Below are 19,173 nucleotides of genomic sequence, written 5' to 3'. Positions count from 1 at the left end.
AGCCCCGTCGGGTTGCGGCACTGTGAGCACATCGGTTGTGGGGTCCTGCGGCAGGCAGACACAAGCGCGCAGGGCAGTGTTGATGGTGGCATCACTACCACCTCCGCAGTGTCACCCTCGGAGGGGACAGCGCTTGCTCCGGCTCACAGCGCCCTCCTGCCAGCCCTGCCCGAAGGCTGCTGCTGAGGGTGGTTGAGGGAGCTTATCCCCGGCACCTGCACCCAGCCAGATAGAGCGGGGCAGCTGGAGGGTGGCCCCATGGAACAGGGCAGGCAGCCCTGCCGCCCGATGCCTGCAGAGATAGGAGCAACGGCTGTCGCCTCTGGCACGCTGGGCAAGCTTCTGTCACCTTCGAAAACACCCTGGGAAAAGCATCCGGGCTGGGCTGATGTTCTCTGACACAGAAGAAGGGAAAAGGCAGCTCAACAGTTTGCTAGGACGAGACAGGGAGCAGCTGCGGAGTGATTCCTGCTGATGCAACCAAACGCAAAACCGCCCTGGTGTTTTCTATGATGGGGACCACCTGCAGGCAGCATGCAAGGGGCTGGGGACACATACGTGTGAGCATGTCATGGGCTTGGGTGGCTTGAAGACACACGCAGGACTGCGTGTTCACTTCCATCCAAATATATGTGTTTAGGCCTATGTCCTCAGAGGTGCGTCCGTGGATGTGCCCACAGATCTGAGACACACAAAAATGAGTTGTGAACGCGTTTCGTGCACCACCACACACGTGAGAACGCGCGGACCATGCATTTGTGAGCAAGTCGGTGTGCATGCTTACCTGTCATGTGCATGGACAGGTATTTGTGGGGTGGGAGAATGTTTGTGACTCCCTGTGCACACAAGCTTCCCAGTCACAACACCCGCAGTGACATGTTGCTCACTGGCTCCAGCCACCCTCAGGCTACCCCCAGCTCCCATTTCAACACCATTCCCAGGCATGGAGCAGGATGGGTGCTCAGAGGAGTAACGCTGCATTGCTGGATGGTTACAAGAAACACAGCTGGACGGGTGTTGATGTGTTTTATTTCAGCTCCAGCAGCGTGTGAAGGGATGTGTCACTGCTGCAGTGCAAGTGAAGTGCTTTGGAGATGGGACAGCTGCTGTAAAGCAGCTCCTTGCTCACATGCCCTCCCAGGCAGCATTGCTTGGGCAGTTGTTGAGACCCTTAGGACATGCAGGAGGACCTTGCCTCCGGATTTAGTGCCTGTGGGCAACCCTTGGGGCAGTAGGACGCTATTCCTGCCCCAAGGGCTGTGCTGCGGATGATGATGGTGGTGGAAGCAGTCCCAGTCCCTTCCCTGAGGCATGGCATCTCCCCAGCAATACCTCTGCAGTCCGAGGGGCTGGTGTTCCGTGCCACAGACACAGCGTGCACAGGGCATGTGCACAGCCACTCTAGGCTGTGATGCTTGGCATTTTTTGGCCCCTTAAGCCTAGCTCAGTGTCCCACATCAGGAAGAACCACCCGAGAGCGCCTCACACAAAGACCTGCCACCTCCTCCTGCTGCCAGTCTGCTCCCTTCACCTGATGCAACCCAGGATGCTCTGCCAGGGCTTTCCCGGACACCCTTGGGCAAGTCCCCAAGCCTCTCCCAGCTCAGTCAGCAAGTCACCTCCTCCCCTTGTTTCCAGCAAGCCTTTAGCAGCACAATGCCAGCAGCAAGCTGCCTTTCACTCTGCACGGTGCACACACCAAGGAACATGATACCATTGTGGCTTTGCCGGCCTCTGCCAAAAGCCCTTTGCTGCAGGACCCATTCCCACCTTGGCATGGCAGAGTTAAGCTGGTGCCATGCAGGATTTACTGGAGGGATGGGCAAGGAGTGAAGCCCTTGGCCCCACCACGTGCTGCTGACTGGGCTCAGCCCCGGCACATCAAAGTGATTTAACCATGATCCAGACGCTCCCTCCCATTTCCTGCTGGATTCCCGTCTCGCTCCCTGTGCCCGCATCAGCAAAACAGAGTGTAAAAATAGAGGCTGGGCTTCACCAAAACACAATAGTAAATTGTTCCCTGGAAAGGTCACTGCGCCGGCCGAGAATAGCTCCGAGAGCAGGGGAAAAGGAACGTCTACCGGGGGGACGAGTTTGGAAGTGCCTGCTAGACCCCTCATGGGAGGCTTCCTGCATCCCCATCAGTGGTGCAGGTCCCCACTCCTTAGACCCCAAGGTCTTGGAGCATCCTTATCTTGTCCCGTCCAGCCCCACTGAGTAATCCCAGCATCCCCAGCACCAATTTTTGTATGGATACTGAAATAAAAGAACAGGGAGCAAGAAATAAAGCAAAAGGAGAGGCAGGAGGACCAGAGAGGAAGAAAAGAGCTGGGAACAGAAAGGGATCCTGCTCGCTGCTCATCTCCTCGCTGCGTGTGACAGCACAGTGTCCCCTGGGCACCGCTGCCTGGCTGCAGCCTTTGTGCGGTGGTGGGAATGTCAGGGATGAGCCTGGGGATGAGGAGCATATCGAGCAGTCCCAGAGAGCCATAAATTACTCCCTCCTGTTGTCACTGGCCTGTAATAGCGAAGAGGCAAAGCTTTCTCATCGCCTGCCGGGGTGGGAATGTTTGGGTCCTGCCATTTCTGTGAGCATATTTAATTCAGTTATGTGGGAATGCTCTTAACGAAGCAGGTCCTTGCTCTTGGCTTCAGCGGTGTTCCCAGGCAGGGGTGCCAGTGCAGGCTGCCTTCGACATGGCTTTGCCAGAAAGGCTGTAATTAAACCCGGATAATGAGGCTTGAAAATAAAAGGTGTCCAAATTTGGGGTGATTTGGGGGTTTTTTGTCTTTCTCGTTTCATTGTCTCGTACAGTTGTGTCCCTCCCACCTTCTCTAGTTCATTTTTATTTGAATCAATTTTATCTCAATGCCACTTCCCCTCTGTTCTCACTCCCCAGTGCTATCCATGCAATGGTCAGGGGAATTTTCTGCCACCGGGAGCCTGAATGTCACCAGGTTCCTGGGACACATTAGAAATGTGGATGAACAGCATACCCTTAAGTGCACCTGCTTCAGGTTTGTGAAGAAACTGCTATTTACCAGACAAATTGCTGCAGAAGGCTTGTGGTGCCACCAGTGAGAGATGAACCCCAGCCCTGTCCTGGCCTAGAGCAATGCCAACCATGACACCCAGGCTATTGCCCTCCTGTAGTGGATACTGGGACCTTAAAGTGCTTTTACCAACTTTCTTCTCTGTTTTACATAAACAGAATAAAAACCAGGCTGGGCTGGGTTTTCTTCCCTGTGTATTTGAATCCACAAAGCAGTGCTCATCACCTCGCAATACAACACAGCCGTAAAGTAGTAATACCATTTGATGGGAAAGGAATGAAATATTCCACCAGAAGACAAGAGTGAGAAGGGCTTTCAAAAACTACTTTAAAAGAAGAAAAAGAAAGGCAGATGATGCCTGCTACCTTCTGTGACATCTGCATCTTGGTGGCTGAGCAGCAGGGAGGTCCAGGTGCTCTGGAGAGGAAGGTGCTGGAAAGAGGATGCTTCTTCCAGCACAGCCAACATAGGGCCACCAGCCACCCTGATGGGGACACATCCCTGGAGCCTTTCCCAGCATGGCAGTTCCCAGGGTCTCCCCATCACTGGTGTACATAAGGAATGATGTACTTTGACCATCCCATCAAGGTGCGGGTGGCATCAGCACCCTCCCAGAACTTACTATAGTCTATAGAGCTATATATTAAATATTAGAGCTCTATATTAAATGTGTATCTGCAGGGAGTGTTTTGAAACCTTCACCTCGAGAGTGTTCTTCCCTTCACTGATAGCAAAGGGAACATGGCAATGAGGGACTTTCATAGAATCATAGAATCATAGAATAGTTAGGGTTGGAAAAGACCTCAAGATCATCCAGTTCCAACCCGCCTGCCATGGGCAGGGACACCTCACACTAAACCATCCCACACAAGGCTTCATCCAACCTGGCCTTGAACACTGCCAAGGATGGAGCACTCACAGCCTCCCTGGGCAACCCATTCCAGTGCCTCACCACCCTAACAGGAAAGAATTTCCTCCTTATATCCAATCGAAACTTCCCCTGTTAAAGTTTTAATCCGTTACCCCTTGTCCTGTCACTACAGTCCCTGACGAAGAGTCCCTCCCCAGCATCCCTATAGGCCCCCTTCAGATACTGGAAGGCTGCTATGAGGTCCCCACGCAGCCTTCTCTTCTCCAGGCTGAACAGCCCCAACATCCTCAGCCTGTCTTCATACGAGAGGTGCTCCAGTCCCCTGATCATCCTCGTGGCCTCCTCTGGACTTGTTCCAGCAGTTCCATGTCCTTTTTATGTTGAGGACACCAGAACTGCACACAATGCTCCAGGTGAGGTCTCACAAGAGCAGAGTAGAGGGGCAGGATCACCTCCTTCGCCCTGCTGGTCACGCTCCTTTTGATGCAGCCCAGGATACGGTTGCTTTCTGGGCTGCGAGCGCACACTGAAGCCGGCTCATGTTCATTTTCTCATCGACCAGCACCCCCAAGTCCTTCTCTGCAGGGCCGCTCTGAATCTCTTCTTTGCCCAGTCTGTAGCTGTGCCTGGGATTGCTCCGACCCAGGTGTAGGACCTTGCACTTGTCGTGATTGAACTTCATAAGGCTGGCATCAGCCCACCTCACAAGCGTGTCAAGGTCCCTCTGGATGGCATCCCTTTCTTCCAGTGTATCAACCGAACCACACAGCTTGGTGTCATCGGCAAACTTGCTGAGGGCACACTCAATCCCACTGTCCATGTCAGCGACGAAGATGTTGAACAAGACCGGTCCCAACACCGATCCCTGAGGGACACCACTCGTTACCGGTCTCCAGCCGGACATCGAGCCATTGACCACAACTCTTTGTGTGCGGCCATCCAGCCAGTTCTTTATCCACCGAGTAGTCCATCCATCAAATTGATGTCTCTCCAATTTAGAGACAAGGATGTCGTGTGGGACAGTGTCAAACGCTTTGCACAAGTCCAGGTAGATGACATCAACTGCTCTACCCTTGTCCATCAGTTCTGTAGCCCCATCATTGAAGGCCACCAAATTGGTCAGGCAGGATTTCCCCTTAGTGAAGCCATGCTGGCTGTCACCAAGCACCTTGTTGTTTTTCATGTGCCTTAGCATGCCTTCCAGGAGAATGTGCTCCAAGATTTTGCCAGGCACAGAGGTGAGGCTGACTGGTCTGTAATTCCCCGGGTCTTCCATTTTCCTGACTTTTTAACTGAATAAAGGAAAAAAAGCAGAAGGGGGAGGTGGAAGGAGAATTGCCCTGGCCATGTAAGGAGGGAGAGTGCTGGGCGGTGAAGAACAGAGATAAACGGTAGGTGAGCTATCAGCAGGATGGTGTATGAGGGTTAAACCAGCTGCATGGCTGTGATCACCGAGCCCCAGATAAACACCCAACAGCCCCACACTGCCCCACACCCACCCAACACCTTGTCCCAGTGCCTGAGGTGGAAACCAGCCTGGCCCCAACTGCAGGGGCTTTGCTTGGTCAGGCTGTGGGGGCCTCCTGGGTCCCTAGTTTAGGGCTGAGCCTGAACGGGGCTCCCTGCATACCCCAGGTTGGAGCCTGAGAAGCGTCCCCTGCTTTCACCCATGGGGAAATGTCACCCAGACACTTTAAAAGCAAGAATTCGATGATGGGGTGCTGGGTGTGAGGAGAGTTTAGCAGCTAAGCTGTTGGGAGGATGCTTTGAAAAGGCAAGGGATGCTCTAAAAGATCTTGTTTAAGTATGTAAAGACTCTGAAACTCATAGAAATTAAAGACAAGAAAATAACCTGTGGTACCATTCCTGTTTATCTGCTTCATGTTGGCCATCATCAACAGCATGGTGCCGTAGTCATGTGTGTATATATATGTATAAAATATATATGCACACACATATTCAATGAACTGCTTATCCTGTAAACACTCCCTAACTAATGTTACCAGCTCAGTTGGGGTTTAATGTATTTATGCACATGGCTGTGATAGCAACTTCTTTTTTCTCTTCTAAAAAAAGAGGAATTACCATCATTAGTCATAAAATCATGGCCAAATACTTGCCATGGTGAGAAGGGAAGCAGCATGGTCCCTGTTAGCCCCCTCCTCACACCGTTCCCCTTGATAAAAGAGGGGAAAAAGCCATCAGAGCTTTTGGGGGACCTGCAAACAGCACACTGGGGGTGACGCAGTGGTGGCTGGTAGCTCTGGCCTGCGGGGGGGGGGTTTGCTTTGCCACCCGTCTTCCTTCCTGCCGGCCCCACACGCTCTTCCTCCCTCCTACTCTCTCTGCAAAAGCCCAGCCCTGGCTGGACAGCGTGAGCCAAGCAAGGGAAAACATCAGCAGATCCTTCAGCAAGGCTTTTGCTGCCTGTTTATGGCTTTTGATAGCTGGGGATGGGCCATCCTGGCATCATCGCCCCACAGTGCCCAGCAATGAGATAGCAAAGAGCTGAGCTGTGAGGTGGGAGAGAGGCAGACAGCGAGTGGAGGCTGCTTTGTAAAACTTTATTTAGAAATATTCTTGATATATTCATTATATATATATATTTATATATACACACACATTACAACAAATGTGTTTTGCTAAATAGCACATCCACAGTGGGTTGAGACTCAGGGTACCAGGTCTGGTTACTTCGTTTCTGCAGAAAAAATGCAGAAATCCAAGGGGAAGGTTGGCAGAGAAAGGGTTGGGGCCGAAATCAACCAACCAAAAGTCGTAAGGTGGGAATTCACTCACACCGTACATCATTGCCCTGGAGCACTGCTTCCAACAGAAACGGGGGGAGCGGTGGTCCATACAGCGAGAGATGAAGCAGGCAGGAGGAGAGGTGGGCAGAGGAAATGTACCATTCAAATCACGATTAAAGTACAACTGTACATACCCTGGGAGATCTATTGTGCGCCTGCTAAGGGCTACGAGCAGGCACGTGTGTGCATGGGGGTGATGGGGGGTGCCACCAAGGTTGTACCATTTTCCCAACTGTTCAGCTACCAAAAAGATAAAGAATAATAACTATAAATTTGTGGGGAATGAGGAATTTCTGAGTGTCTGTGATTTTTCCTGCAATAGTTTAATAAAAAGGGGGTAAAACCCCCACCCACCCCATGGTTATTTTGAATGCTGAAAACCAAGAACACCTTCCCTGTGTGACCAGAGGGCCTCTTCCTGCCAGTCTCCCCTACCCCTCATGCTGGGACCAGCCCAAGCCTCTTCCTCAGCATCACTCCATCACCTGCCAGCACCTCTCCGTGGACCACCTTTAGTAAGAAAGCCCCCATGCACGGGTGTTCTGGACCCAGGAAGGAGTTTTCCTCCTTTTCCTCAATTTAAGATAGAAGAGGTTGATAGTTTTGGAGGGTTTGAGGTCTGTGTTGGAAACCCTTGCTTGGACCAGGACCGCTTCCCAGGCAATTCCACCTAACGTGCCAACCTCCCACATATTATTTACAAAGAGACATTAAAACCAACCGGGGACAGAAATGACAGGGCTCTAAATTAAGCCTGGGATGGGCTTGCAGACACCCACCCAAATCCTCTGTGTTCCCTTGTACCTCAGCACCCTTGAAAAGGGATGAATGCGGTGGAAGATGTCCCCGCTTAAAGGACTTTTTCCCTTCCAAAGGCTGTTTATGGATTTTGGGTTATTTTTTACTGTAGCATGGTAGAGAGTTCTGTGCCTTGACATATCTGCAGAGGGGGAGGATAGGCTTGGGGCAATTGTTCCATCAGGCATCATGTGAGAGATGGGCCTGATGCAGTGGTGATGGCATGGTGTGGTCCTCAGCTCCCAGCAGCAGCCTCCTGCTCCCCAGTCCTTTTGTCTCCCAAATGCCCTCCTGGGCAGGCAACAGGGATCAGAGGATCAGCTCTGTCACAGGCATCAATTTTGTATCAATCCAAGTACTCGAGAATGGAGGCTAATCCCACCTCTGCTCTTAGTGCTTCCCCCCCAGGATTCGGAGAGGCTATGGGCTCCTACCAGCCTTGGGCAGCAAAGACCTTCCTATCACCAGAATAAATCCAGCACTGTAGTCCAGCCTGCAGGCATTTACACAGCTGAACCACCACCATTTTCATACAATAAAACCAAAAAATCCAAAGCATACCATTAAACCCCTTTATAACCCTATGTACACGCACACTGTTGATGCATCATCAACCCATTTTGCCTTTTTGTTGCTTGTTGGATTAAAAAATCCCCCGGTCCAAGGGGATGCTTCACTACCAATTGTTTATTTTTCTTTCCTTTTTCAATTCATTTTCCTTGAGAGAAGCTCTGGCCCTACAGAAACCACTGGGAAAACTCCAGGAGGCTGCAACACGCCTGGAGCTTATCCGCTGAGCATTACCAACAGAAGAATCAGGGACTGGGAGAGCAGGAGAAAACACCTATGTACCTTTTCATTCAGTGGATACTGCATGACAGCGTTAAACAGAAGTAATTCCAGGTCATAAATACAACAACCCCAAACAATCAGAAGTTAGGTAGAAGGGGAAGGAAGAAAGGAAATAAAAAAGAAATAAAAAAGAAAAAAGAAAAATAAAAGAGAGGAAAAGAAATAGTCTTAATCCTTTTAATAGTCCTTTTGCTGAGAGTGTTTTTTCACCTCTTTAAAAAGATACAGTCAAAAGCTCTCGGACAGCAGGAGCACGTGGGCCCAGCTCCTGCTCAGACCACTTGTATAAGCCACGGAAGAAATGCTGCAGCAGTGGCAGGGTTCAGCAGTCTCCAGTGCCACGTGGAGCTGGAAAGCATCAGTGGCCTCTGCCATCAGTGAAAGAGGAGTTTCACGTCTCAACCAGGCGACTGTTCAAAAGCAACGGTCGTCCAACGGTCTGAAAGCCCTCTAAATGCTGGAGAGGTGCTGGCCATGTCTCCTTCCCCTCCACAGAGTCACATCATGAGCAGTATGTACAATGAAGATGACTTCAACGCTTTTCTTCTTTGTACGATCACGTACCTGAATACTGAACGTCCATCTAGGTTGGTCTTGTCCTCAGCCAACGTGCCGGCTGCTCCATCCCGGGCTGGGAAGGACAGGGAGCCCATGGGGAAAGGCAGAGTCACTAATCCCACAGGCACTAATTCCAGCACTCGCATCTCAGGTCTCGCCTTCCCCATTGGTGTTTTGGGAGCGATGCGGAACGTCATCACCGCTGCGCGTTGCCTTCTACAGGGAGAATGGCGTGGTGCAGGCTCCGCGTGTGCTTCGAATCTAGTGTTTCGTGCTCTTCCGTGAAGCTGTCCGGGCTTGCTGCTCCATCTAAAGAACTTCCACAGCTAGAGTTAGGAGACAACATGTCCTGCAGGAGGTCTTCCTGGACTATCCCAGAGTCTTTGTTCACTTTGCCCCTTTGGTTTCCTTCTTCCTCCTGGTCGTTGAGCAGCTTGGCCAGGAAGTTGATGTATTTCATAGCCAGGCGTAAGATCTCGTTCTTGCTGAGTTTTTTGTCGGGCGGGTGGGTAGGGATGAGCTTGCGAAGCTCTGCAAAGGCCCCATTGACGTTCTGCTGTCTCCACCTCTCCCGGCTGTTGGTAAAAATGCGACGAACCACTTTCGTATGAGGACCTGCAATTGCAACCATGAAGAATTAGGAGCAGGCCAAAAAAGGTCGTTTACTACTTTGCTGAATTAACCCAAATTAACCAATTTATCTTCGTCATGTCAGCAAAGCAGTGAAACAGGGATTTTCAGCTAACCTGATGAGCTGAGGTAGCCGTAATTTCTCTTCAATGCACTGGAAGGCTAAAACGGAGTTGTGTCTTTTTAGATGTCCCTTGAGATGCCTAAATTTACCTCTCCACGGAGGAAGGCTTTGGCCATGACACGTGCAGAAGGCTGCTGTATTTTTAGGGTATCTCAGCTCATCAGCAAAGGTATCTCAGCAACAAAGATCCTATTTAAAGTTTATCTGACTAGATGGGTTTATTTTGTATCCCAGAAGTGTCTTAAGGACATACCATTGGGACAGGAAGAAATTAGGGTGACCAGAGGCTTCAGCAACTCTAAGATCCAGAGATCTTCCCTAATATAGACAGGATCCAGAGCTAACAGGGACCATAGGATTGCCACCAGCCCTCTGGGTGTTTTGTATGAAACGGGGTGGCAGGATTCACCCTGTAGCAATAAGAATAGGCGACCCACAGCATGAAAGCAGTGTCCTTGCTGGAAGGGTGGTCGTGAGTGGGGAATGAAGCAGTTTCACAGTTGACCTGAAGACCGCCTGCTCTCTCTGCATAGAAGTGCTGCAGGGCTAAGACCCCCTATCTGACACTAGAGAAGGACTCTAAACTGATGGAGGTGTATCCATTTGGCTGTTACATGTGAATTACAGATAAAGCCCTGTAATTTTACAGCCGTATTTCTGACAGTGCATGTTACACAGCATGGATGCACAAAATACACCAGTTCTCCTTCCAGATCACCAGAGTAACTCCTGTTGGCACAGGCAAGACATTGTCTCTGTGTTCGAAGAGACCCAAAAACATCTCTACCCAAATGTACTGTGCTACAGGAGTACCTTGGGTCCATGCAAACCAGTTCGTGTAAGCAGACACTACTGTAAGATGGTTTTACTATTACACCCATTCCATCCTCACTTCCAGGAGATACCAACAGTGGAAGGACACATCAGTGTCATGAAAGGCTGGGAGAATAACCATAGCAGAAAGTCGCACAGCATGAGAAACATCACGTACAATGAAAACCATAAAGTATGAAGCAGAGACTCGGAAATGACACATTGATGAGTCATGTGCCAAAGGGCAGGCTGAGGGTACTCCCATCTACACCATCTCTCCCCTGTAGCCCCCACTCTGATACACTTGCCTATCTCCTCCATCCTGGTGGGAGGAAGTCCCTGGCCATGGTGAGCAGCTTAAGCCATAGCTCTGCCATCACCCAGTGAAACCAGCATCTGGGGGGCGGGTGGGGTGGGGAGAGGTAAGGCGTTTAAACATCGATATTCTTACACCCTTGACTGTGGCAGAGCAGCTGAACAGACGGGATTTCGGAGGCATCTTAGTCAGGCTGCACCTTGACAGATCCTACCAGCCACAATGTGAGAAGAGGGATCTACATTCCAGCTGATTAAACACCATCACACTTTCCTCCCTGCAGGGGAAACTTGAGCCCCTTTGGGCCAGCACAACAGTACACAAACACCCCCACCACAGGGTTTGTGTGGGGACATACTCCCAAGCAGCCAGATTAAAGCTACTGGCTTCTCCAGTGTATGAGCAGACATACAACTCACTTCTTGCAGCATGCTCAGGAGCAGGGAGTCCCCCAAAATCACAAAGAGCCGCCGGGATAAGCTGGAGGGTGTGAGAAACTCATCTCTAAGATCCCAGTCTGATGCTTTAATGAAGGTAATTTTCCACTCCCAAACAGCACATACTTGCCCTTTCTATGAATTAATGTGCAAAAGCTCATGGAAAGGGAAGGTTTCTTGTCCCTGATGTGCACAAACCGCTGTGTCACAGAGTCGTGGTGAAGGTGGGGACCAAGAGGACTTCAACACCAGGCACTGCTAGTAAGGCAGTGGAGTATGTGCCACAACCTACTACAATAATCCAGCGGTTTTGACACGTCAATGCTCTTTCCAGACAAAACAAAGCAACCAGCCTTAAATCCAGAAGGAAATGCAGCTTAAAACCTCTTCAGAGGATGAAGTGAAAAAAAGAAAATGGATACTGTTTATTTCAAAAATAAACCCCAAGTTATTTCCAGTCTTCACAGGCTCCAAACATGCATCTATTCACTGAAAGCTGCTGACTAAGAGGCATCTATTCATAAATACACCAGAAAGCAGAAAAAAGACCTGTTCGTTTTCATCCAGGAGCACCCACGCCAAGCACCAGCATAACGCTGACACCACTCACGTTTTTGATTCCTGCAACAACTGAATTAAACCTGCCTTTTAGAAAAGGATCGGGTTCTGGCCAAAACACATCAGGCAATGGAGAAATGCAAAATGCCCCATAGCTGTGTTATAACAGAAGAGAATCATTTCTCATAAAGAAACTTGATTTATAATTAATTCAAGCAGTCAGCTGAGAATTTTTGCCTGGATTTTGTTCCAATTGACTGAGAGATGCTTTTATAATCGTAATCAGAGATCTGATGAATACTAATAAAAAGATGAACTTCCAAAGCTCCGGAATATCCTTGCAGACACTTTTAAACATTTTTAGCTCCATTTACATCTATTTTTAAAGAAGATACTCAATGCATCGAACTTTCCCCGAAAAAGATAAATAAATAGCTGCAATAAAACCACCATTTGTTTCCTTACAGAGGAAACCGAACAGCAAGTGCCTGTGAAGACTCTCTTGCCCCTCTGCAGGTCCTGGGGGCTGAGGACCGGCAGGAGCGATGCTCAGTGTGCCGCAGATGTCAGCCGGCAGGTGACCATCAGAGCGATGAGCAAAGACCGGCAGACCACACGGATTCCTCAGCACGGGATGCACATCCCTGCAAATCGCGCCCGTTTAGGCAGCATCATCTCTCTGATGATACCAATTTTCCCCCAGAAAAATCAGAGCAGAGTCTTGGAAATTTACAAGAGCCAGAATGTGCAGGACTGGGCTTGATCTACGCACCTGCATTATAAAGCTCATATGCAAAAACTTGGTTACAGCCAAATATCCTTAATTTCTAATTCAGTAGCGACTCAAAAGGTTTAGTGAGACACCGTGATTTGATGGACTTTTCATCGTAACCGTTAAGCCTCTGAATGGAAATCCAGACAAAAAGACCTTCGTGTGCCGGGGGCTGAGGCAACCCGGCCCCACGGGGCTGCGGGATGAAAGCACTAAGGGGATGGAGGAGAGCAGGGAGCCGGGAGAGAGAGTCTGATGAGCGCAGATAATGCCCTGAGCCCATCATTTCGGACTGTGTTATTTTAGAGTGATGCGGTTTATGATTTGATCTGATTTTAGATCAGCCGGGTGGAAGGAAAGGGACGGCTAGCTAGAAAGAAGGAAAATCATTTGTCCAGCAACTGAAATACAGCGTTTACAACTGCTAAAGAGGAAACGCAGTTTGGATGGATCGCGTTTGCACGGGCTGTTGACTTTGCATATGTGAGCGTGTCAGCCTTCCACGTGCAAACAGGAGCGGGAAGCGGGATCCTGCCCTGCCTTCTCCCTCCCTCCCTTTGAAATTATCCTGCCAGTCCGACAGGGATCCCCCCGCACCCGGGATCTCTGCTCGGGCACCAGCCTGTCACCCTCCACATCTGCTCTTCCACAAGACCAGACACGGGATTTCCCCCAGGGCAGACCACAGCAGCTTGCGGATATATCGCAGAATCACAGTGCAGAGAAGGTGCAAAGGGACGGACAACAATCCCATTGCGACCCCGCAGACTAGCGCGCGTTTCTCTCTGCTTTAAAGGCACTTTAAAGGCAGGTTGTATCTTTCTGCCCAGATCCGTGTTCTGCGTTACAAACGTCTCCTGGTGAAACGGTTTACAAACACAGCACGGCCCTGGTCGAGCCTCAACACTTCCAGAAAGACTTAAGTTTAGTGCCTTCCTTCGGATTTACTCTCTAAGCAATGTGCAGGACAGGGATTTAACCACCATATATTAAACTCTTTGCTGCGTGAAAGCGAATCCACCGAGCGTGCTACTGGACACAAGCAGGGGACAGATCCGGGTTCTGCTGCACCGGGGGGAGCTGCCCTTATTCCCCTTTTACCATTTAAGGTTTTCAGCAGCTTGCCCCCTTCAGCAGACAGGACACCCCCCCTAAAAGCGAGCACTGGGGCAAAATGCTCTCACCGTCGGTGATCTCCATTTCGTAGGGTGACGGTCTTCTCTTCACTCGGTTGCTGCCGTACATCGAGAAGGTGTCGGGTTCGCCGAAAAACCCGCTGCAAAAGAAGGGCAGAAGGACCGTGAGGACATACCAGCACCCCCGGCACGGGTCGAGCTGCTCCGTGACCTCCGGGGAGCTCACGACTCACGAATCGAGCCTGGAGTCGCGCTGCGACACGACACGCACCGCCTCCGGGGCAAAACCCACCCCCTGCCGCCGCTCTCTGCCCCGCAGCCGTCGGGCACATTCACACATCGCACCCCTGGGTGACAGCGGGCTCCGGGGAGAGCGTTTTCCATCCTTTGGGCTTGTTTGCGGGACTCAGCGAAGGATGAAGCGATCCCGGATAGCTCCGAGGATCTAAACCCGCTCTTGACAAGTGCCAACTTTACTGACTGACCCCTCTGTTCTGCCCAGAGAGTTTCTACCCTGATTTTTTAGGGGTTTTGTTATTTTCTTTTTTTCATATTTTTTGTTCTTTTTTTTTTCCCCCACCCTTTTTTTTCGTTTCGGGTTATTTTTCCCCCCTCTCTTCCTTTGCAAAGTTGCATGCAAACCCGCGATGACTAAGCGCCGAGCCCCTCACGGAGGAAGGGATGCTGCTGTTGCTGCCACCCTCTTCCCTCCCTCCGTTGCCTCCCTCGCTCCCTGTCTCCAAGCCCCGTGGATCCCTCGGAGAGCCGCTCCGAGGGTCCCCCTCCGAAAGTGAAGTGGGGTGGGATGGGGTAGACACGGACCTGTTGATGGTGGCCAGCGGCTGGCCCAGGTTGTAGAGCATGGCCCTGCCGGGGGGCTGCAGCGGGAGTGCGGGAGGGCTCAGCTGCACCATGCGGGCCTCGCAGGCAGCCTCGGCGGCGCGGCACGGCTCAGCACCCGGCGCTCTCTGCATCGCCTCTCCCGCCGCCTCCCGGCTTTTTATGTCCAGGGAGCCCCCCCGGCGCACCAGCTCGATGACGGGCACAGGGGCGGCGGGGGGCCCGGGGGAGGGCCGGCCCGCCTCCTTGGCCGCCCCGTTGAGCAGCAGCTGGGGGTCCGCCGGCGCCTCCATGCCCCCGCGGCTGCTCTCCGTCTCGCTCGTGTTCTCCGCTTCCGAGTCGTGCCGCCGGGGGGGGCGGGCATCGCGGGGGTCACTGGGGGGCGGCGGGGCGGGCGGCCTGTCCATCGTCCTGCGGAGAGAGGCAGCGGTGAGGGGCGGCCCCCCGCTATGGGAAGAAGGGGAGGGTGATGTACCCGCCCCGGACACCGCCCCGACGGGCTGGAGCTTCGACGGCGAGAAATGGGGGTGAAGGCGGTGGGGCACGCACTTGATCAGCCCGGATCGGTTGGAGTTTGCGGTGGGACGGGCACCGTCACCGTTGCGAGAGGGGCCGAGGGGCCACGCCGCCGAGCCGTGCGGAGCCGTGACGTCACGAGGCGCCCCGGCCCTGCCGTGACGTCACGGAGCCTCGCGGGACCGTGCGGCCCCTTGACGTCGCACAGCGCTCCGGTCCCGCACGGTGGGCAGCCGGGCCGGACACCCTCAGTACACACATACACCCCACTCCGCATCCGCGGCGGTTTACGCTGCTACACGCGGACGGGTGACACCACCGGAGGGCGTGATGTGATGCATCGAGAAGGGCTCAGCCAGGACCCGGGTATTAAGCTCTATGGGGAAACCAGGAGGCTCAGTCCCCCCCGGCTGAGGGATTTCTCCCTGTTCTGGGGGCCCGGCGGCATTCCCTCTCAGCTGAGTTAGCCCTACGGCAGCCCGGCCTGCCGGCTGCGGCCTCATGAGCGATAGCCTCTCCTCCCGTTTTATTTATTATTGCTGCTATATTTAAACCAGCGAAATACACCTGGAGCCGCTTTTTGGGGGAGAGGGGGTTAAAGCGACCCGTGGCGGAGTCAATCCCCCCGCGCATTCGCTACCGCAGGAAGGAGGAAGGGGCCCGGCGCGGAGCAGCCCTCCGGCCGCGCACCATCATCGTCCCCTTTCGCCTATAGAACGAATACTGTCGCGACAGGGCACCTCGCGCCGCGGGCAGGCAGCGGTAGCGCGATTATTGCGGTGCTCTTTATTCCAAACCCTCTCTCGTTCTATTTTGTGATTATTATTCCTTTTCCCCCTTATAAATAGGGATCTTGGTGGAGCAGGGAGCTGCTACACAGCAGATCTCCTCCCCATCCTTCTCGCTCCTTTGCCTCGGGCATTTTTTGACTCGTTTCTGCTGGGCTGAATTGCGAGAGAAAACCCGGTTTTTGGCCATATCTCACCATCTCTCAGGGAAAAAATAACCCCCCACCGCCCAACCTAAAGAAACACAAGCTTTGTGCCTGCCTTCCAGCCCCCTCCCCTCCAGCCTTGGAGAAAGAAAAATCTAATTGCCTATTCCGATATTGTATAGGAAGAGATTACTCACATGTGTCATATTTAAGTAGGGACACCGCAAGTCTCTCCTGTTTCAACAAAAGCGCTCTCGGTGTCAGGCTGAATTTACTCCTCCCACCTCAAGGTACTTACGACTTTACAGGGAGGAAGGACACCCGCACCGGGATAAAACTGCTAAATCCTGGGAGGAAGAGAAGGAGGGGGAGAAAAAGAGGAGAGGGTGGATCTCATGGGCCCGGATTGCCCGAGATCAATGGGAGAGAGGGGTGCAGGGGAGAGGGAAGGAGGGGACGACACCCCGGGGTGGCCCCTGTTACGGGGTGGGGGAACAGCGGCCACCACCGGGTCCCCCCCACACTGCCACTGCCTCCCCTACGGGGCCACAACACGCGGCGGCCACGGCCCGGCGGGGAGAAAGTCAATATGTTGAAAAGGAAAAAGAATAAGGAAAAAATAAAGCCTCTATTTGGGGCGAATTGGGCGGGTTTTGGACACATTGCAAGGCCGGTCTCCCCGGGAGGAAATCCCAGACGGGGCCGGAGACGGGGTTGTTTTTCTCCCGTTGGGCTCGGAAGGGAGAAACGGCGTTGGCGTTTCCCCACGCCCGGCTGGAAAATCCAATTCCTCCAGGGGCAAACTGAATCCCTAAAGGGGCCGGGTACCGGCGGCGCTCCCGACCGAGGGGCCGCGACGGCCGGGGCCGGGCCGCCGGCGGGGTGAGCCCGCTCCTGCCGCTGATCAACAGGAAGGCGAGGCCGGTTCCCCCCCCCGCCGCTCCAATAAAATCATGAAAAATACGGGTTTTCCCTTCGCAGAACACGAATGAATCCCGATGGCGTCTCCTGCCGTTTTCGTTAACAACGAAATACACAAACCCGCAACGACACCCGCGGTGTTTTGCCGATATTTGGGGTGATTTCGTTTAAAAATGGGGGGGGGGGGGGGGAAGGCATTAACTGCCCGCCCGCTGGTGTCTGCTATGCAAAATCCTTTTGTTTTCCAGCAGCGGATCGGCAGGAAATTTCCAGCCCCGAAGCGCACCTCTCCTGCCGGCCCTTTGGAGGGAAATTGCCCCCGAGCGGAGGGGCTGGAGGGAGCGAAACATGGGGGACCCCCCTCGGGAAGAAGCCATCAGCCCCTGGCCAGCGGCAGGGCTAGGGCAGGGTAACCCGTTCCCCCCCGGAGGGGTTGGGCAAGCCGGGCCTGGTGGGCGCTTCCCCCCGGCTCCTCCATGCCCGGGGGTCCCGGAGGATTCGGTTGGGGGGCGCACCCCACAGTTTCCAAGGGCAAAGCGTGTTCTCTTCCTCACCCACCCGCATCAAAGAAGAAGAAAAAAAGATTAAAACCTAACACCCAACCGCGGAAAAGATTTGGGTTTTTTCCCCCCTATCGCCTGTCTTTTACCTGGGGCAGAAGCCCCCCCTAGCACCCCTCATTGCCCCCCGAACCCCCCAAAACCCTCCCGTTGCCCCTCCACTCCCTGCAGGGCCGGATTCCTCTCTACTCACCATTTGCTTTTCATTGGGAAAAGTGAGTGGAGCCATTTTGTGGCCTACGCATCGCGGCTATATTTGTAGTAAGTGTTGGGTGGCTTCAGCTGGGTAGGCTCTAATTCCACATCACGTCCAGTTTCCTATTTAGTATGGAGAGCGGAACACTACTGCAATGTGGCCGAGAGAGATAAAACCCCAGCAGTGGCCCGCCTGCCCTGATAAGCTTCTAAACCCATTATTTATGAAATGATTCATTATTATTTGGCAATTTTATCGAAGGAAAGCGGAAAATTATTGCAGGGATATGCATAGGAATAACTCCGGAATGCATGCCTTCTAGCTTTTTATGTGTGTGTGCTTAGATGCTCTTAAAAAGACACTGCGAAAAAAAAAAAGCGAGTAATAAAAAATTGCACTGTGGCTGCCCGCGTCTGAATGGCAATTCTTTATTTCGGTCCTCTTGGAGGTTATTATGCCCCTGTTTTTATTTTTTTTTTCTTTTTTTTTTTTTTTTTTATTATTAAATATGGAAAACCGACTCCGTTCTTAATTAAATTTAATGAGCCAAAATAAATTGTTGGAGACGCTGAGAGAGAGGGAAGGGGTGTGGGCTGCTTTGGGACATGAGGAGGTAAATAAAGCACACGCAGAGGAGATGTTTTGGAGGGAAGTGGCCCCGTTCCCAGCCTTCCTCCCCCCACAGTGGGGGTTTTCGATGAACAAATAAATTGGGGTGAGCTCCTTGTCTCAGCCGGGGAGGCCGAGCATCCCTGCAGGGCTGGGGGATAGGGAGCGGAATGCGTATTGGTACCCCTCGCCCTCGGGGAATTTGGGGTGCGAACGGAGGTGAGAGCTCGGCTCCTGGAGGAGAGAGCTCTGGGGAAGGGGAGAAAGAGCCCGAAGTGGTACGGGGCAGCCGGTGGGGCTCGGGGGCTGGGACCGGCTGCGCGCCCCGTCGGGGCTGGGGCTCTGCCCAAGCGCGGAGGGATCCGGGACAGAGGGGACGGGGACGGGACCGGGGACAGGGATACCCCCGGCCCTCGCCATCGCGGCAGTGTATGGGAGCTGCGGGGGGTGCGGGGTGCCCGACGTGGCTCCCGAAAGCCTCTGAAACCCTTCCCAAATTGCAAGAGGCTCCCTCTATGAGCACTGGGGAGAGGTAGGGGCTGATGGAGGGTCCTGGGTCCGGACACCCCCAGGTAAAGCGGTCCCACAGCCAGCGGCAGGAGCAGTTTCCGTAGCTCAGGGCATCGGCCTGCCCGGGCAGCCCAAACTCAACGAAATCTCTGCCGGAGTGGGGCAGGGAGGAGCGGGCCAGGGCTGAGCCCCTCCGGGGCCGCCCCGCGGTCCCTGCTGGGGGACTGGGGAGAGGCTGCGGCTCCGGGCCGAGGGGGAGAAGCGGCGGCCCCGTCCGGCGGTGGGGCGGTGAGCACCGGCCGCACCTGCCGTGCGGGCCCGGGGGGCCGCGGGGCCGCTATTGTGTCCCCGCCACCTG

The 19,173-nt window shown here is 53.2% G+C and overlaps 1 protein-coding gene across 5 annotated transcripts; it reads right to left on the bottom strand.

Moving 5' to 3' along the window:
- Positions 1 to 7,629: 7,629 nt before the first annotated feature.
- TAL1 (TAL bHLH transcription factor 1, erythroid differentiation factor) lies at positions 7,630 to 17,866 on the bottom strand. Of its 5 annotated transcripts, none has more exons than XM_065673405.1 (5): positions 17,694 to 17,866; positions 16,318 to 16,366; positions 14,552 to 14,980; positions 13,778 to 13,869; positions 7,630 to 9,558 (listed from the first exon to the last, which is right to left on the bottom strand). In XM_065673405.1, the coding sequence occupies exons 3-5, from the start codon at positions 14,974 to 14,976 to the stop codon at positions 9,140 to 9,142; spliced, it is 936 nt and encodes a 311-aa protein (XP_065529477.1). In that variant the 5' UTR covers positions 14,977 to 14,980; positions 16,318 to 16,366; positions 17,694 to 17,866; the 3' UTR covers positions 7,630 to 9,139. The 5 variants fall into 5 exon arrangements, with proteins under 5 accessions (XP_065529477.1, XP_065529476.1, XP_065529475.1 ...); XM_065673404.1 differs by having other exon boundaries at positions 16,217 to 16,366; positions 17,694 to 17,864; XM_065673403.1 differs by lacking the exon at positions 16,318 to 16,366.
- Positions 17,867 to 19,173: the final 1,307 nt, after the last annotated feature.

This window comes from Lathamus discolor, chromosome 3 (assembly GCF_037157495.1).
Source record: "Lathamus discolor isolate bLatDis1 chromosome 3, bLatDis1.hap1, whole genome shotgun sequence".
Taxonomy (NCBI): Eukaryota; Metazoa; Chordata; class Aves; order Psittaciformes; family Psittacidae; genus Lathamus; species Lathamus discolor.
This window is presented reverse-complemented; position numbering and strand designations above follow the sequence as displayed.